The 18,276-nt window shown below is 40.5% G+C and overlaps 1 protein-coding gene across 1 annotated transcript in view; it reads right to left on the bottom strand.

Annotated features, from left to right (window-relative positions):
• Positions 1–14,850, bottom strand: part of BAIAP2L1 (BAR/IMD domain containing adaptor protein 2 like 1) — a 35,963-nt gene extending 21,113 nt beyond the window's left edge. Inside the window, exons 1-3 of the mRNA XM_014869699.2 lie at positions 14,636–14,850; positions 6,737–6,812; positions 3,777–3,863 (exon numbers count right to left, since the gene is read on the bottom strand). Of these exons, the coding sequence (XP_014725185.1) occupies positions 3,777–3,863; positions 6,737–6,812; positions 14,636–14,686 (214 nt within the window). The 5' untranslated portion in view covers positions 14,687–14,850. The remainder of the gene's footprint in view (positions 1–3,776; positions 3,864–6,736; positions 6,813–14,635) is intronic.
• Between the last annotated feature and the right edge of the window lie 3,426 nt (positions 14,851–18,276).

Genomic DNA, 18,276 nt, shown 5'->3' with positions numbered 1-18,276 from the left:
CTTTAAAATTACACCACTTGACAGGCAAAAGTGTTTTGTGGATGTGTTCAAATCCTGTCTTTTAAGCTGAAGAACAGTCTGTTCTTTTGTGTGTGAGAGGAACATCACGTTCAGGGCTCACCCTCTGTCAGGAAAGAATTCCACTTCCTCTGTGCACCATGAGAAGTTTTGGGGTTTTCTCCCCTCCTCTCTCTATCCTGTGACTGCCACAACAAAGAACAATCTTTTACTTCAATACTTGTTTCTCTAGATCATTTGTAGTGGTTTTTAACCACAAAAATTCTTCTGAAAGGAACCCAAATTTTCCCAAATTCTTACATTTTAGACTGTAGATGAGCATAAGCTCTTGCATACCTGCTTCCAATTAAGTTTTAACACAATACAACTATAAAAAACAAGCCTGTAAACCAGAGTAATTTATCAGTCTTGGTTAGATTAGGGAAGAGACCTTTGTCTCCTCTGGTTGTCCTATTAACATACTGATCTTCTTAGTTCCATTGATCAAAACCATGCAATGTAATATTTTTCTTTCTTCTTCTATTTGGACAAGCAATTTATAGTTCACACTCCTTAGTTCTTGAGCAACAAGCTCTAGGTACAGACCCATAATGTAATTGTGGGTGACTGCTGTAGATACTGTTGCCACACAACAAACTAAGTGGGACTTTACACCCACAATATAAAATGAGATGAAGCTACAATAACTAGCAGGTGCTGGAGAAGATATGAGAAGCAGAATTCCATAGGCAAGCAGGAAATAACTTCCCAATTCCTTGTGCAAGTGAAGCCTACAGAGACAGCCAGTGTTACTAGAAGAGATTTTATTTAAGTTATAAGCACTAAAAATTCACATGGCAAAGCCTCACAAGCCTTTGTGTTTTGGGCAAGACAAAAACAATTAGCAACACGTGAAAGTTAATATTTCAACACCACGGTGAAGTGTCTATGTGAAATTGGTTTTACTGCATTACTGAAAACACAGCATTTTGTGCTGGTGTGGTATGCAGAAATTCAAATAGTATGAAATCTTAACATTCTAAAACAGGCAGTTTCTTGTTTTCTATCTTTTCTTCCTAGAGGGATTTCCAAAAGATGCCTAGGAAAAAAAGTATGCAAATTCCATACTGCAGAATAGCTTGAGGAAAATAAATTCAGATTCTGTTCTTTAAATGTTCATAGCCAAGTCTGAGGAACTACAAGCTCAGAAATTTAGGGAAATACAAAATTAGAAAGAATGTTGACTTGATCAACTCATCCCTTATTCATAAAGATTGTGTTATGACTGCAGTACATTCTTCTACTTCCTCAATTTGCTTAAATTATTCTGTATTAAAATAATTCAGAGAGCTTCAGCCAGACTTGAAAGATAGAGATACTTAGTACAAAAGCTCTGAATCAGCTGGAATATCCAGATTTCCTTTCCATTCTCATTTCCCTCTTCTGCTCCAATCTCATTCAACAGAAGAAAGGACTTCTGGTACTTTTACTTATTTTTTTCCCCATGACTTCTCCAGCCTCTCTGCTTTCTACCCTCTACTTCAAAAAAAATCTCCTTTATTTCTATTCCATTTCTGTTTCTACCCTGCTGTGTGGCTGGTGTCCATTTTACTGTCTCATGTCAGGAGCCCACATTCTGTTTTCTCTGTGAGGAGGAAGGATTGCCTGTGGGTTTGATACCAATCTTCACATCACATTGGCAGTGAATACTCCAGGTCACCCAGCAGGTTTGGGTTTGAACTGTGAAACCACCTCTAAGCTGGCACAGATAACAGAAGTATTATGCATGACAGAGCTGCTAGTGGTCAACCACTTGTCTTTTGGCAAATCTAAAGGAACTCATGGATGAGATTTGCACAGGGGGCTGCAGCAGCTCCCCTGGAGTTAAAGGGTCCAAGGTTTGATCTGTCCTTATCCACCCCATTCTACTCAGCATGCACTGCAATATTATTAAAACACAAAAGTGTACAGTAAACACTTTTCTTTTCAAGAAGATACTTTTAGAGACACCTGGGTGTATCACATTTCTTTGGCAAATAGTCTAATACTGTAGCCCAGCTTCAGAACTTGCAAGACTTTTTCTTGAAAATGCAAATGATCTGTCACAGACTCCTAACCACATTATCCTGCCTTTTCCAGCATTCATGGACTTTCCTTATCTCTAAATTAAGTATTCCATCAGAGAGTATGTTGGAAGAAATCCAGGGTTACTGTTTGCCTTAAGAAGAATAGATTTTTCTGCAGTAACAGTTAAAGCAGACGGTGAACAGAAAGCAGGGAAGAAGGCTGTGTTTTCTCAATATGGTATATCTTGAAAAAGATTTGAAATTGCAGGATGGAATTCATAGTTAAACAAAAATATGTTTTCAATCACAATTCTGTGTTGTCCTAAATAATAGGGAAAACCAGCTATTTTCAGAAGTCAGCAGATTACCCAATAATATTTCCAAATAAGCAGACAATGTCCCACAGTGACAAGTCATAAATCAGTTGCTTCCATGCATCTGACCAACTGCTTGATTGCAAAAACTAATTGTGCATTTTCTGCTATTTCATAAGACTCTGCACAGCCATTTCTTTTAACTGTTCTATAGTTTGACAGCAGCAGCTCTGCTCTCTGTAAACAGCCTGCAAAGCAAACAGAGGAGCTGCTGGTCGGGACTGTTTGCTCTGCCCTGTTTGCTGTTCCACCACTCCCAGCCCTCGGCACAGACCTCACCACTCACCCACAAGTGCTTTCAGAACAAACCATAAAAATGCAGGCAGCCCCACAGAAACCAGGGACCACCCTTCAAGAGGAGTCTGTCCCCTCAATTCTACTTCTCCAGAATTATGAAAAAAAAATTGTTAAAGCCATCCATTGTAATCAGCTGAATTAAGAGCTGTGAGTTACAGGAGGAGATGCAAGTCACATCATTGGAAGGGTCCTACATTGCCCAAAATCAAAAGTTCAGAGGCAAGACACCTCATCAAGTTATTTTTGTCAAAAAGCAAATGAAGGCATTAAGCAAATGTTTCCTCTTTGCAGTACAGGTCCCAGTTCTTTGCTTTGCAGTGACACGAGAATCTTTTGTCAAAAATATTACAAATACTTTGTGCTCCTTTGCCCAGTGTTGCAATTATACTGCTCAGCTACAGAAGTGGTCAAGGTCAAGTGCTGCTGCTGATCTTTCAAATATTCAGAAATTATTTTCAGGAGAGTACAGAACTTGAAGTGGATTTATATTAACATAAAATTAATGTGTCTTTGAGTCTACAGTTTCTCTTTCAAAAGCTCAAGTAGAAAATAAATATAAATGCATCTGAGAACTTCTAGTGATATACTTGATCAAAAGTAGTGAAGTATAACTGAACCCTTCACAGTAACACTCAACCAGAAAATTGTTTTAGTTTAGAACTGCTGCTGTACACGAGGACTCCTCATACCAATATTCTGTTGCAAAACTATTTCAACCTGCACCTCTGCATTAAAAATCAAGAAACATTTTTTTTCATATCTACTTTGGAATTATATGAGCTTAAAAATATGTGCTTTTGAAGCATAGGAATATATATATTCACAAAAGGAGGGGAAAAAAGGTAATTTTGTCAAAACATTCTAAGTGTCTTGAGAAATAATATGCCTTAAAGGCATCTAATCCCTTCCATCCATGTTATATAAGAGTAGAACATACTTTTACTGATCCTTATCCACTTCACGTTTGTTCTGTGAACTGCCAGCAGGAAAGCAAAAATAAAGTTTATCTTTGGAGTAATTTAAAAAATGAGTTTTCACTTACCTAATTCTTTAGAAACTGGAGAATCTGCTGATATGTCCCCAATCTTTGCAAGGCTATCATAATATGCTCTTCCAGCCACTACCATAACTGGAGGTGAGTGAAAAAAAACACAACTGTTAAAAAAATCAAAATATCTTCAATTTTTATTAATGTATGATCCTATAAAGTCTTGTTATCCAGACCACAGAGTAAGACAGGGGTATATGGCAGCAAGTAAATGCTTCTGTCAGAGAAAGTGATGAAAGTCCCTGTGCTCCCTGCTGATCTGTGAAACCAGGAAATGAAGACAGAACTCTGGAATACATTACTGAAGTTTCAGCCTGTTATTCAGCTCCAACTCCCATGCATACCCAGAGGCAATCAGCATCTAGTGGGAAGCCTTATGCCATTGGTCAGGACACAGCAAAGTTCCTTGGTGCAGAGAAAACTGTTGGGAAAACCCAAACTGCAATCCCACACTTACTAAAAGCGCTGAGGTCTCTTGTGGTGACCACCCAGACCAGGGACCTGGCAAATGGCAACTGGCCACGACACCATGACCTGCAGCTGTCCCAGGGGGCTGTGGAGCCCCTCAAAAACAAGTCATCATTTCCCTCTGAAGCTGGCTCTTACAGGAACCAAGAAGCTCTTAATATATAGCATGAAGTTTCAGTTATTCCCAGTTAATCATTTCCTGGTTAGGGCTGATTTAAACAGCAAAGCCAGTTTCGCTGGAATGAGCACAGAAATGTCAGGATTGGAGCTGCAGGGAGCACAGTGGGGAGAAACATCTCACACAGGGAATAGATCTACAGTGGCTGCCTTGCATCTTCAGTGTCTGGAACTGATCTGCACACCACAAAGAAAATAAATAACAAGGACAAACTGGCAAGCTTTAATGTGAAAAATAACTTATTGAAGTTATTTGTCGTAATTTTTTTGTAGTAGTACATTCCTGACCTAAAGTGAAAGTCAAGCAGAGCCTGGCTGTTGACTTTAGAGAATTTTTTTGTTCTGAGAGGAATATAATTGCCAATTACAGGTCTGTAGTTTATAGTTTTTACTAGTAAGGTGACATCTTTTGTTGCATAACTGTATATTCACTGAGAAGCCTGAAAATTTTCCAAATCAAACAAAGATTCTCTTTGAGGCTCTGTTGCATTAGAAAGGGTGATTTTTGTCTAAGCTCTGCCTCATAGGTGCTCTGTACTCAAACTTTCTGAGCAGAATTATTATTATTATTATTATTATTATTATTATTATTATTATTATTATTATTATTATTATTATTATTATTATTATTATTACGGCACTACTGATGGAGCAGAGTGCCTCCTGTACAATAGGATTTGATGCCAGTCCAGCTCTTCCTATCTGTGTTTTCTCAAGACAGCCTCAAGTCACTCTCTTCTCCTAATACAAGCACTAAAAAAGGAAGGAAATGTGTGATTTTCCCTGTGCTAACCAAGCTAAATCAAGAACCCTGCTTGTATAGTCCCCTCACCAGTACTATGACATATAAATTATTTCTGCAGAAAGGAAGGTGTTTTGACCTTTTGTCCTCAAAGTGTAGAAAAATACATTATAAACATATCTGGAGTTCTTGTAAGTTTTATGTTCTTTGTCAGCATACTCCAACTTTTTTGAATGCTGCAAAGTGTTTGATTAGCAACAGAGTATTTACTCCTTGTTACAGATCTATTTACACCACTCGGAACTGATGGTGAAAAGATTACCAATTTATGACAGTCCAAAGATGACTTTGCAACAGTTGTTGCAACACTGTAAATATTCATTTGAAATTAAGAATTCATGCTAGATACACCTTATCAGCTAGGCTTAAAGACAAATGTAATAAAAGCCAGAATGTAACATATCAACAGCAAAGTGTGTGAAAAGCAGAACCCTCAGAAACCGGTACAGAAGTATTTCAAATGAATATGGAAGCACTTGTTATTCCTTCTGGTACCACCTGTAATTCCTAAGGTCAGGTACTAGGTAACCACATGTTAACCCATCAAGTTGGGCACTGCCACGAATAAGTCAACATTTCCCTATTTTCATCTCCAGCAGGCTTTGGTTTTATCTTTTTCTCAAGCCAGGTCTAAAATTTGCATGACGAGAGATTTCAATGCATGTTTGGCTATGCACTTCTGCAGGATCCCATTTCTCAGAGGACTGCATTACAGGAGGGGAAAGATGTGCCATAGGCTCGAGTGAGGCAAAATTAGAGAGATTTTACATGGCTTTAATATGGTATCAAGCAGTTTGACAGGTCTGCATGGGAAAATGGAGCAGGCTCTGACAGGTCCCACAGTGCAGGCTCTGGGAGTCTGGAGCCCAGTCCTGGAAAGCCCTACTTAGATTGTCTCTGTGAAGTCAGTAATGGAAGCAGGCAATTATATTCTAAAATGTTTGAGAGACTGGTCCTTAGATTCAAATTCAAATTCATTCTGATTTTGACTCAATTAAAAAGATACCATCAGGATTAGCAGGGACAACAACAACAAAAATCAATCCACTCCTGCAACTGGAAGTAATTCATATTGTTCTGTACTCAGGGTTACTTAAGTAGTGACGTGTGTAGGTGAGCAGGAACAGATCTAAGAATGTGAAATATCTCTGGAAGGTGTTGCCAGAGAGAGAAAAAAATAACACCTAATTTACATAACTTTGGTTTTTTTCACTTCTTATTCCAATGTGGGTTACTTAAAACCACTTTCAGTTTATTTTGCAGGAGCTCTGTGCCTAAGTGTTTGTGATGCAACTTCTCCAGGACACTGGAAAAATCCCAGAAGACTGGAGAGAATGTACATATATTTGTATATCTGTGCTTGTTACTTGGGGTTTTTTCCCTCTTAATTAAACACATCCAAAGTCCAGCTTGGGAATTAAGCCTATATATACAACCCTCATATCCAATATGTATATTTAAATGAGAATTAAACATTCTTTCTAAATGTAGCACCTGGAAAACTTACCATTAACAGCTTTTTCATAATTCTTCCCCAGATTTATTAAATTCCTCAGTCCGGGATTGAACTGTTCCATAACATTCTAGTGAAAGAAAACAAAATTTGTTTTATAACCAAGCCAATTCCACAGTGGGTGTATTAATCTCAGTGTCACTTAGGCCTAGTTTACAACTGAGAAGTCCATGGATGGATGAAAATTGGAGGATTTGAGAGGCACAGGAAAACAAAGGATGGAAGGGAGAAGAAACTGAGTATTTAAGATCAACAAATGGGAAAAAAAAGTTATTGCAACAGGGGGTAGAAAGGAGTCTGGCTGTTCATAACACGAAAGGATATCAAATGTGTGATCAAAGTTTGTGCAAGACCATCTATTATGGCAGGTGATGTTCACCAAATCTCGTGGTATCTGTGTTATAGAACATTTAGGGAAATTAGCTATCTATTTGGGGGGTTTTTGCTGCATTTATTGTTTATTTGAAATTTGTGCAAAGCCATGCTTTTTTCAGAAACAAAATGAAAACTGTGACCTTATTTAAATAGAAGGGGGGAAAAAAAATTCCATTGCAGCTGCTTTTGCTGTTAAATAAAATTACTGGCTGAAACAACCAGAATCTGAAATCCAGCAGCCCCAGGCAGGACTGCTTTCATTCCCAGCAAATTCTACAACCTGCAGATTCTACACTTCCTTTCCCCACAATCTTCCTTACAAAACATGGCTATGACATTACTCTGTGAAATTATATTGTCATGAAAAGAAGATAATGAGATACCTGTAGACACCATTCTGTTATTCTTACTGTTTTTATGGCAGTACTTTTATGACACCACTCACTGCTGTTCACATAGCAGAACTGTCAAGTTCAAGGAATTCAAAACAGATGCCTTCTGTTTACAAGAAATACAAGACTCAAGACAAGTGAAATACTATCAAGCTTTTGTCTGTTGTACTAGTAACAGAATGAAAATATTTATGTTTAGTACACAGGTGGACCCAAAAAACCCAACGATACTGTTACATTTGTCTGATTTTCAGGCAAGGCCGTGCAGACAGAATTTTATTATTTTTCAAAGACGGCACTATACCTGAATTTTGCTGAACAAAAAAATGAAGGATTAACTCCAATAATACTTTATTATATCGAATAAAAATAGAGATTTTTAAAAATACATTAAACTATTAGATTCCAATACTACTAAATTACATCAAAAGCACCCACAATACCTGGCCTCACTGCCTTTGTGTACAAATTAAATGCAACTGGGATTGTTTTCTGGTCTGTCCCATTAAACTCTCACCCACCCAAATGCAATCACTGCAAACAAACCAGCTATTGTCCCCAGGCCCTTGATTTGTGTTAACTCACAAACCACATCCAGAAATCATTTGGGAAAGCTGTTTCAGGTTGAGCCAACAATGCCAAGGGCTATCCTAACAACTTAGCACGATGGATATTCAGGCTCTGGTGTCTGGGAACATCCCTCCTCCTGCCCCAGCTCTTGAATTTGCTGCTGTGGCTGTTCTCTCCTCCTTGTTGAGGCACTCTGACTGTGAGACACTTGTTCCAAGGAGCAAGTTGTTTCTTCCTATTCCAACTTTTTGCTATTTCTTCCCAGCAGTGTACTAAGTCGATGTCTGTTGACTTACATGGAGTCAGTGAATCACAAGGAAAAAAAAAAAAAAAAGATGAATTGGGGAATTGTTTCAGGATAAAGAGTCCTGTATTTTCAAGGGTATGGGGAAAAAAAGATGTACCATGATGGTGTGTGTCCATGGCAAGTAAAATCCCAATACCACCTTTAATTGCCACTCGATACTGAAAATAATCTTGAAAGATTCTGCCTATGCTAACCCTGTTCCTCAAGACAAAAAATTACAGAGTAAAACCCCTTATTGCCACCTACCCCAAAATTCTAAGAAAAACATGATAATTATTGGCCTTGAAGTCTGATTTTTGGAATGACTGTCTTAAGCATTCAGGGGTGAAGATTCCAGTTTTCTTGACATCTTCTAATTCAGATTTCAAACCACTGATTGCACCTGTGTCAGTTGTTCTCATTCAGGAGCAAATGAACAAACTCCAATAACATTACCCTTAACAGCTCCCCTGGCTGAAGGCAGTCCCCACAGCTCTTGTTTTTCACTAAGTCTCGTGATCCAGAGCAGGTATTTGTGTACAGCAGACACAGAGCCCACTCTGGAGACACAACAGGTCCAGTGGAACACAGGGAACAGCTCCAGGACATCACCTCTGCTCAAGGCACACGTAAAACCCTTGGGAAAGGTGAAGAAACAATTTGCAGCAGCAGCAGCTGGAAGGAGCACAACGAATGGATCTTTTCTCCATCAGTCCAGGCAGAGTGTGGAAGTGTTTCAGGCTGCCACAGAGGTTGATTGTTAGCAGAACCAGTCCTGGGATGTGAACTCCTGAGAAACGGCAAAAACCCTGCAATGGAAATTCCCCTTTGGAACCTGCTTGGTTTCACAGTTTGGTTTATGGGTATCAGCTCAATCAAGGCTTTCTGTTCAATACAAAAACTTAACTCTCCCTGACCCTCCTGCCACATCTCCAAGATGACCTGATGAAATAATTCTCACATTAGTTCCCTTTCATACATGAGAAGAAAAGCATAATATGTGATCTTTTTCCTTTCTACTGAAGACTAGATTCTCAAAGCAAACAAAAAACCTGGCCGTGCTTCTAGTGGTCTTTCTATACAGTTAACCACAAGTAAGCACTGGCTGTCTTTGAAGTCCAGGAGAAGTATCTAGAGCACTTTATCAAAAAGGGAAACTGTCACAGGCAACTCCCTCTTCAGAATGAGCTATAGATTTGATATTGCCAAGACATTTCAGATAAATTAAAATTATTGTAGTATTTTATTAATCTTCAGAAGTTAGAGGCGACAAGAGCAACTCAAATAAATTGTACAGATACTTTTTTTTTTACCCTGTATTACAGTTTTATAGCTTCTCTTACTTTTAGTCCAAAGAAAATGTCACAAAAATGAGTGAGACTGAACACCAGTGCAAAATTTCAAGTAATACAATAAAGTCAGATCTCAAAACTTCTCAGAAAGGAGGACAGAGGAACAAAGAAATTTCTGATCAGGAGAAAAATGAATTTAAAATTGTCAAAAGTCTCGGAAAATAACTACTTTAATCTGCCTTGCTGTACAAGGATATGGAAATAAAACCTTTGTCTTAATCCAAATAAAGTGAGAAAGAGCTTGGGAGAGATAAAGTGGTTCACAACACATCATTTGCCTGTACAGTGAGGCACACAAACAGGGCCTCCTAATTGTCAATCGTGTGTCCTATATTCTAGTGACACACTACCTCTCATGAACAGAATAATTAACGAGAAGAGGAGGCACATGATCACATCCTACAGCTTTCTATTATTTAGGATGAATGGAAATAAAGGGAAACATTTTCAAAACAGGCAACTGGAAACATCTTTTATGCAGAGATATTTAGACCTGGCAAAAGTGACCTTCCAAGGGAAAAAAGCATAAGAGAAACCTATTCTGGTCGTTTGAGTCATTAAATCCTCACAGAATCTGTTATAAGAGTTGCTGTGTTCCTTCCACCACATGAAACCAGTGTGAGTTATCCAGCCTGGTAGCATGGAGCTGGCTGAAGAGGAAGAAGCCCTGAATTTCCACTTGTGTGTGGGTATTACATCTTCCCCAGTTCCTGATAGTCATATAAACAACGCTAATCTTCAAAACAAATGACAGCCATTGTAAAAGTGCCTTCCTGTAAATGCTCAGCTTTGCTTTTTACTTAAAGACACACCTCACTGAACAATAGCTCAGCAGGTATGAACACAACTAAACAATGCATAGACTCCCTGCAGTTTCAAGTTTACATCCTGCAGGCGCTCACAGTGAATAACAACGTATTGAGGTGGAATTCTGAAATTAGAAAACTACCAGAGAAAAGTAGATCTTGATGTCTACCATCACTCCTGTTACCATCACTATAGCTATTCACAGCTAAGCTCTGTATAGCTACTAGTGATTTAGTTTAAATTATTTCTCAATTTGAAAATGAATAAATTTTTAAAACCTTTAGTGTTGCCACACTGCCTGAGACCCCCCTTGTGAAGAATCAAAAGCTGTACAAGAAAGAAATAATACTGTGCTCTACTGTACCTGAAACGTTTTGTATATTAGTGCACTTCATCTCCTCCTTTATCTCCTGAAATCCATAATATAGTTTTCAGAAGGGCACAGCTGAGCCCTCAGCACATCTCATGTTTAAGATGTTAGCTTAATATTATTTTGAATTTAATATTATTTTGAAACAGGTTTAACAGAATGGAAAAGACAAAATCAAGATGCCAGTGTTTATTCAAAAAGACTAATTCTTATGACTAATTATTAGTTGTCTTGCTGGAACATTTCTTGTTTAAGAGAAACATTAACACATCATCCATCAGTGTGTTTCAAATACAAACCTTTTCAGGTTATGAACACATGCCCAGGAGTAGACCTCAAGTAGGCATAACTCTAAATAAGGGCAGAAGAGATAATTTGTACTGAGGAAGAACTGGCTTTTATACAAACTCCCAAAAGGCTCCTCTTCCCCTAAGTTAGATTTATAATGCTGGGATGCAAAGCAACAGCATGACTGCAGCTGGTGCTGGGACCATAAGTGGATTTGAAGTTTGATACCTAAGTCCAGTAGTTTAATATAGTTGTGAGTCTTTTTAAAATACAGAAACATGGAATTTAGGACTTAATTTATCAGATATATTTCTGTGATAAAACAATATAGCCTACCAAAATAATTCTCAATGCCTCTGGGGAGAACAAAAGCTTTTTTTCAGGAGTAGGTGTTCTGGGGTTTTTTAAATTGTGCTGTGGTTGATAATCAAAATTTCTGGGTAAGATTCACTTGAATAGAGAGAGATACATCTTTTAAATCCAAGATGAGCAACACCAACCATGCCATTATCAGGAGCTCTGGAAACCTCACCCCACAGGAGCACTGTGAGCTGCCTGCCCAGCCCTTGGCCCATCCAGGCAGGAGGACAGGTCTGTTCCTCAGCACTTCCCTGTCCTGTCCCCTTTCCCCTGCACTCCGTGTGTCACAGCCGGATGCCAGGCAGCTTCCCCCACTTCCAGCAGCAAGCCTGGACAGGCTGCAGGGACACAACGACACACAAACGCTTTTCTGGGCTGACCAAGTGACCATCTGTGCATCGGGGGGTGCCACAGTGTCCCCCCACGTCCCCAGGGAGCTGGCAGGGCAGGGCACTGTCATACCAGCAGTTCCTGGCAGAAGGGAGGCCCTGGCCCTCTTTAGTCATAGGCTCCCACACCCTTGGGCTCCATTGTGCACGTGCCATTCCTATCATGCATTAAAGTGATTCTTCAGGTCTTACATAAAGGGTAAATGTCAGCCCTGGGTTTTGTGTGTGCACACACATTTGTGAATTATGCTGTTTATTTAGTCAGGTTAGCTGGAAAACATTGAGGTATTCACTTTCTGGTGGTGTCGCCAGAAGAAAGGAAGAACAAGATAAAAATAAAACGGCATTACTCAGCCACCTGATGACTTCTGTAAATATATTTTGAAGCTTTGCATAACACAGGTTACTATGTATTTAATAAATCCAATGGATTAGCACTGTAAGAAAGAAGAAAAAAAAAAAACAAAACCCACAAAACATTCCCCCCCGCCTCTAAAATAGCAGGCCAGCAAGGTACTCAATTTAATTTTCTATTATTTTTCCAGGTCACCCAAAATTTGATTTTTTTCTGAGAAGTCTTAAGCCTGTATTTGGTCCTGCAGCACAGATGTCATCACTACACTGAACTGGTTTTTCCCCAGACCAAACCTTTCTTCTTACAGGTAGGAGAAGCAGAAGCTCTGCTCTGGATTTTCCCCATCCCAGCAGTGTTTGAGGCAGTGTGCACTGCTAGGATGGCTCAGGCAAGAGCAGAAGTGCCATGAGCACTGCTGAACAAAGGAGAGCACTCTCCACACAGGCTGCAGCACGGCACAAAGAGGTGTTCATTTGTTTTAGATGGAGGAGCTGTGATTACAGTCCCAGCCAGTGCTGAATACACAGGCTCCTGTGCTCTCCCCCCTAAAGGGTAACCAACTGTTTTCGAGATTTCAACTTTGATATAGAAATAACTGCCTTAAAGTGGACCCCGAATCCATTCTCTATCTGAAGCAGCCTTTATACCTTATCTGGATAAAGTTTCAATTTTTAATGAGGGCAGGGCAGGAGGGTTTCCAGGCCTGTGAGTACGAGCTATGTGATGCAACATGCCAGACCTCTCAAAATACCTACAGAGGAGACATTTCATCACACTGTCAACATTAATTTTGTATTCCTTTGTGGTTTTCCTGGTTATTTCAATCTTAAAGATCCCTTTGAATTAGTAGAAAAAACAAAACTAAAACTTTAACTTTCCCAGGAAATAAGTACTGAGTAACAGGGAAGGTTTTGCTATTTACAGGTCTCTCAGTCCTTTAAAGCCTATTTTAAATTATATCCATTAAAACATACAGGAGATCTTCTCCCCTCTCCTCTGCAAAACTGTTTTGACTGCATTCTGGAAGTCAATAGACAGAGCAGAGCACTCCTTTGTTGCCACAGCCCTGAACAGTCAACTTCCCAGGTTTCTCCTCTGTGAGCCTGTATTTACAGGGTGCTCTTCTGAGAGGGGAATTTATGTTTGCTCATGGCCTTGCCACAAACGTAACTGATACCAAAAAGCACCAGACTGTTTATCTGCTCTGGTTCTAGAGGGCAAAATTTATACCCAGATAATCTCAATTTTTTCAGTAGTTTTGCATTTATTTGATATCTAAGTCCAAAGAAAGTAAACAGCAAATACAACATGACCCCAATATAACTGGATTACTTAAAGGGAGGGATAAAGTTGACTAAAATGTGTGTTGAAGAACAACAAAAGCAACAGAAAAATTTACTCCTAGTAAATGCTTCCAGAAACCTTTAAATGCTGGTGGCAGCATCTTCAGAAATATGAAAACATTTGATAATAAACCAGAAAAATTTAGTAAATAGTGAAATGGAACAATGCATCAGAAAGCTTTCCCCAGGGCTCAAAGCTGCAAGTGCAGTGCAGCTGTAAGTTGAATTTGCAAATACGTTCAATCATGCAAATTTGAGTGCTTCCTCTGGTACAACACACTGTACAGAACGAGGATTACAGATACAACTGTGGATTACTTCACTAGCCAACCAAAAGTATGATTCTCAAGGGAATTTTTCCCAATTAGAACTGCTATGTTTTGGAAGGAGTGTGTTTATAGGGAGAAAGAGTTCAGAGCAAGTGTCTGGCGTCCATAAACAAAATATTTTTAATTCTACAAATAAAGAGGCATTTTGGAAAGTTTAAAAGCCTCCCGACATGAACTGAACTACCCACAGCAGTCGGTACTTTGAGGCAGTGCTAGGGTGCACCATCATAAATCTGATTATCAGCTCGGGACGCTGGCAAGCAACTTAATTCAGCGTTAAGCCATTTTTAGGCTGTGGCCCGTACGAGGAAACGGTTCAAGCAGAGGACCACAACCACCAGGATCTCCAAACCACCTTATCACCAAAACACACCGAGGGAATGAGGGCTGGCTGCTGGACCGAGCCTGTGCAGCGGCAGGAGCCGGTCTGGAGGCGCCTTGTCCCGGCCGCGGGGAGGGGGAGCGGCCGGGCGGGATCCGTCCGGGGAACGAAACGGGGAGGGGGAAAAAAAGGAGAAAAAAACCCCAACAACACAAGAAGAGAAGAAAAAAAGTAAAGAGGAAAAAAGTAAAGAGGGAAAAAAAAAAAAGATAAAAGTTTTCTGCGTTTCCGCGTGAGGAGCCGCGGGCGCCGGGGCAAAGGTGGCGGCGGGCAGCCCCTCCCGTTCCGCACTCACTTTGTACGTGTTCTCCGTCAGCCTGTTCACCTCCTCGGGGTCCCGGGACATGGTGCCGGCGGGGAGACCTCGCTGCTGCGGAGCGCCGCGGCCCCAGCCCAGCGCAGCGCCGCCGCAGCCTCGGCTGCCGAGCCCGAACTGTCAAAAACTGGCGGAACCAGCCGGGCAGCGCCGCCGGGGCGGGCCCTGAGCGCGGCTCCCGACGCGGCAGGACTGGCTCGGCGGGCGGGGAGGGCCGGGCCGGGCCGGGCCGGGCTCGCATCACCGCGCTCGGCTCGGCCGGGCGGGGCGGGAGGAGCGCTCGGACCGCCCCTACCTGAGCCGCAGCCTCCTCCCTCCTCATCCTCCCTCCTCCGCCCCCTTCCCTCGCCCCCACTCCGGGCCGGGTGGGAGCCTTGTCAGGGGGCGGCTCTGCTGGGATTGCCCCGCGCAGTCGGAGGTAAACTTTTCCTCCCAGTAATTAAGTGAGGGTTCTGTAGGAATTAATTAGAATAAATTAGCGTAGCCCTGGCGATGGTAGAGCGGGGCGGTCTCCCTGCTTCCTTCCACAGCAACCCATATAAAACAGAGCATAGGGGGCGAGACCCCCATTCCTGAGACCCCCGCAGGAATGGACACAAATGTTTTTCTCCTGAATCCTGGTCTAGTGCGCTGCCCGAACTTCCTGCTGCACGCTGGAGTTTTCTGTTTGCTTTAAATACACACCCAATAAAACACTGACCCCAGTCATCTTTCGGCATGAACTGGCTTACAAGTCCTTCATGGAGTGGGGTGGTGATGAAAGCTGTAAATTTTTGTGAGACATAAATTATGCGGAGATTGTGAGATTAAAGTATGGCAGTTGGAATATCTTTCTGATAAAGTAATAGTGGCACTATCTTGAAGGGCTTTGTGGGAATTTCATGACTGTGAGTATTTAAAACTAGGTTATGGTGCTGGGTATCGAGTGTGTGAGGTGTAATTGCCCTCCTCACACGTTGGCTGTCCTTCTGGTCGCTGTCTTTCTTTCTGTTTCCATCATTTTATTGCAGCAATAAAAAACTGGACTTGGATCAGAATCCTAGATATTGGACTCTGGTGAGGGAGGAAGTTGTTACAGGATGTGGAGAGCTGCAAAAATGTTTTTGAGTACATGGAGTTGACTTTAGAATTACAATTACAATTTACCATCTGAGGAAATATTGGGCACTTAAGGTGTTGTCCTTAATACAGCTAAAATGCAGGGCAGAAGGGGGGTTTTAGGAGACTTCACATTTCCAGGTGAGATCCTTACAGACTTCTGGTATGTATGGTGTTAGTTGCTTTTCAGTTAAATTTATAATGTTATCCTATGGCCATAATGGATTCTTTTGGGCCCAAGTCTACAACTGATATTCCCTCTAAGCAGCGTTTGCTTGTACAAACAGTCCTGTCAAATGTGATGTGACTGCCTGAGCATGGCAGGAAGAGTCACAAGTCACGCTGGTTTTTCCCAAGTCTTTTGTCTGCAGAGTTTGTTACAGCTCTGAAAACAGACTGGGTGCTACCAATTTTTGTGTTGCCATGTGCCAGTACCTGAAAAGGATGTTACTCCCGAATAGAGTGGTGTTCGAATTTGAAGGAGCAGGTACCCAAAAGAAGATGCAGAAAAGGACTTTTCCTTCCTGATTCCTGCTAAAGGAGCTGGGAGTGTAGAGTATGGCAGGGCGTGTTTTATTCCTGTTAGGGACATAGCAGTTCTCTTTCCTCTGAATGCTGTGGAGCTCTGGGATCTCACCCAGGATTCAGGGTGTTTATTTCCAGTTGGCTTGCTAAGTTCAGTCTTAGTAAATTACAATGTGAGTGTAGATGGAGTATGCATAGGGACAGAAACAATATGGATAATTTATGTAGGCAGAAGTGTTTAAGTTGTTACGGCACTTAACATGTTTTGGGAATGCTCATCATTTCAAAATATACATTTGTAAAGGTCTTTATTTTTACCATGTAAGCAGATGTAAATATTTTAAAGTTCTACTGAATTTCCTACTTCTGTGTAGGACCTTTGGTCTTTGGTATGACCTTTGGTATTTGTTTCTGTAGTCTTTCTGTGCATGCTTTTTTTAGAGTTTTTAGGTAATCTTTTTTTGTGTTTTTAGTGCTGTTGGTTATTTGAAAAAAAAGGAAAACAAAGATGGAAATAAATAATACAATATTATACTAATTGTAAAGCAGTGGAGAAAAGAAAAAGAAACTTTTAGAAAAAACGATCTTTAAGGAATACCTAAGTGGGAAATGAAGCTAGCAGGGCAGAATCCTTAATTTGGGGTAATGATTACATCTATTATTTAATCTACCTCCAGATTAAAATAAAAATAACTTTAAGAGTTCAGATATTTAACTTTGTGACTGCAGAACTTGAAACTTTCCAGCCAAATCCAGTCCTTTTAGTATCCAGGCCTTTGCTATAAATCATGAATTCTCAAATTCACTAGGAAAAAAATTCTGCTTGAGCTTGTAATACAAATGCAAAGGCTCTGTTCTCTTAATAGGGGATTTTTATTTTACATTGTGTAAAGATTAGTGTTATGTTACTGACTTAGCTGGAGTCAATCCTGATGTGTGCAAACAACAGAAATTTGGAATGGTTGAATGAAGTTTCATTTTTGCAAGTTGCTTAAGGATGCTCTTACATTTAACATGCATGCAGTGGTCCTCTAGTAATACACCCAAGTGTTTGGTGTGATCAGGGCAGAATGTTTAATAGCTTGCCAAGCTGAATCTTAATGAATACCTCTTCATGCTCCAGTGCCTACATACTCCTACAGGCATTTGTAATAAACATACTATTATGAGATGTATTGTTTTATGTAGAAATTTCTGGTTTATCATGTTTATCAATTACACTGAAGTTTGGGTGTTTGAGTTCTCAGGTTATGCATTTTGGTGTTGTTTCTTAGGGATTCTGAAGAATACTTGCTAACTTTGCTCTGGAGAGGAGTTCAGAGCAGGAGTCTAGTTCTGATCATCAATCATATCTGCTCTCTGAACTGATTAGAATTAAAATTAATCTGATTACGTTTTTTTGATGCTTACTTTTAACAGATATGGATTTATTGGCCAGAAGAGATGAAGAAGGAAATAGTCTTTCTTTGCTGGTGAACCCATCCTGTGCTATAACTACATGTGTTCTTTGTACTTTGTCTCAAGCAATAACTGCACTTCAAGAATAGTTCAGGGAACTTGCCAGGTTAGTAGCTTAGCTGGTCCAGTATCCATCAGAGTAGGGCTGAATTCAGCATTAGGTTGCTCAGGGCTTCATCCAGTTGAATTTTGAAGGAAAAGTTGAGGAACAGAACTGAAAGTTTAATTTGAAAGAGGCTGTAACTTGATAAGGAAAGAAAATCCTCCACAGTGCTATAGGAGACAGTGTTTAACATTTTGTGTTGCTCTATCCCCTGTGTCACCCTCCCAGCTGAGTTGCCCATGCTCAACAGGCATCCTCTGGCTTTAAGAAAAGCTCTGACTGTAGTGTTGCCTACTGAGAAAACAAAACTCCTTCCTCATTACCTGCCATTCTGCCTCACTTTACCCGTCCCTGATGTTAAACTGAAACGTTCGAAGGAATGTAATTATCCATAATTCCAACAGTTCCCCTTGATACTGGCTGTTTATAAACGGTG

The sequence above is a fragment of the Sturnus vulgaris genome, chromosome 16, assembly GCF_052056855.1.
Source record: "Sturnus vulgaris isolate bStuVul1 chromosome 16, bStuVul1.hap1, whole genome shotgun sequence".
In the NCBI taxonomy this organism is placed as follows: domain Eukaryota; kingdom Metazoa; phylum Chordata; class Aves; order Passeriformes; family Sturnidae; genus Sturnus; species Sturnus vulgaris.
This window is presented reverse-complemented; position numbering and strand designations above follow the sequence as displayed.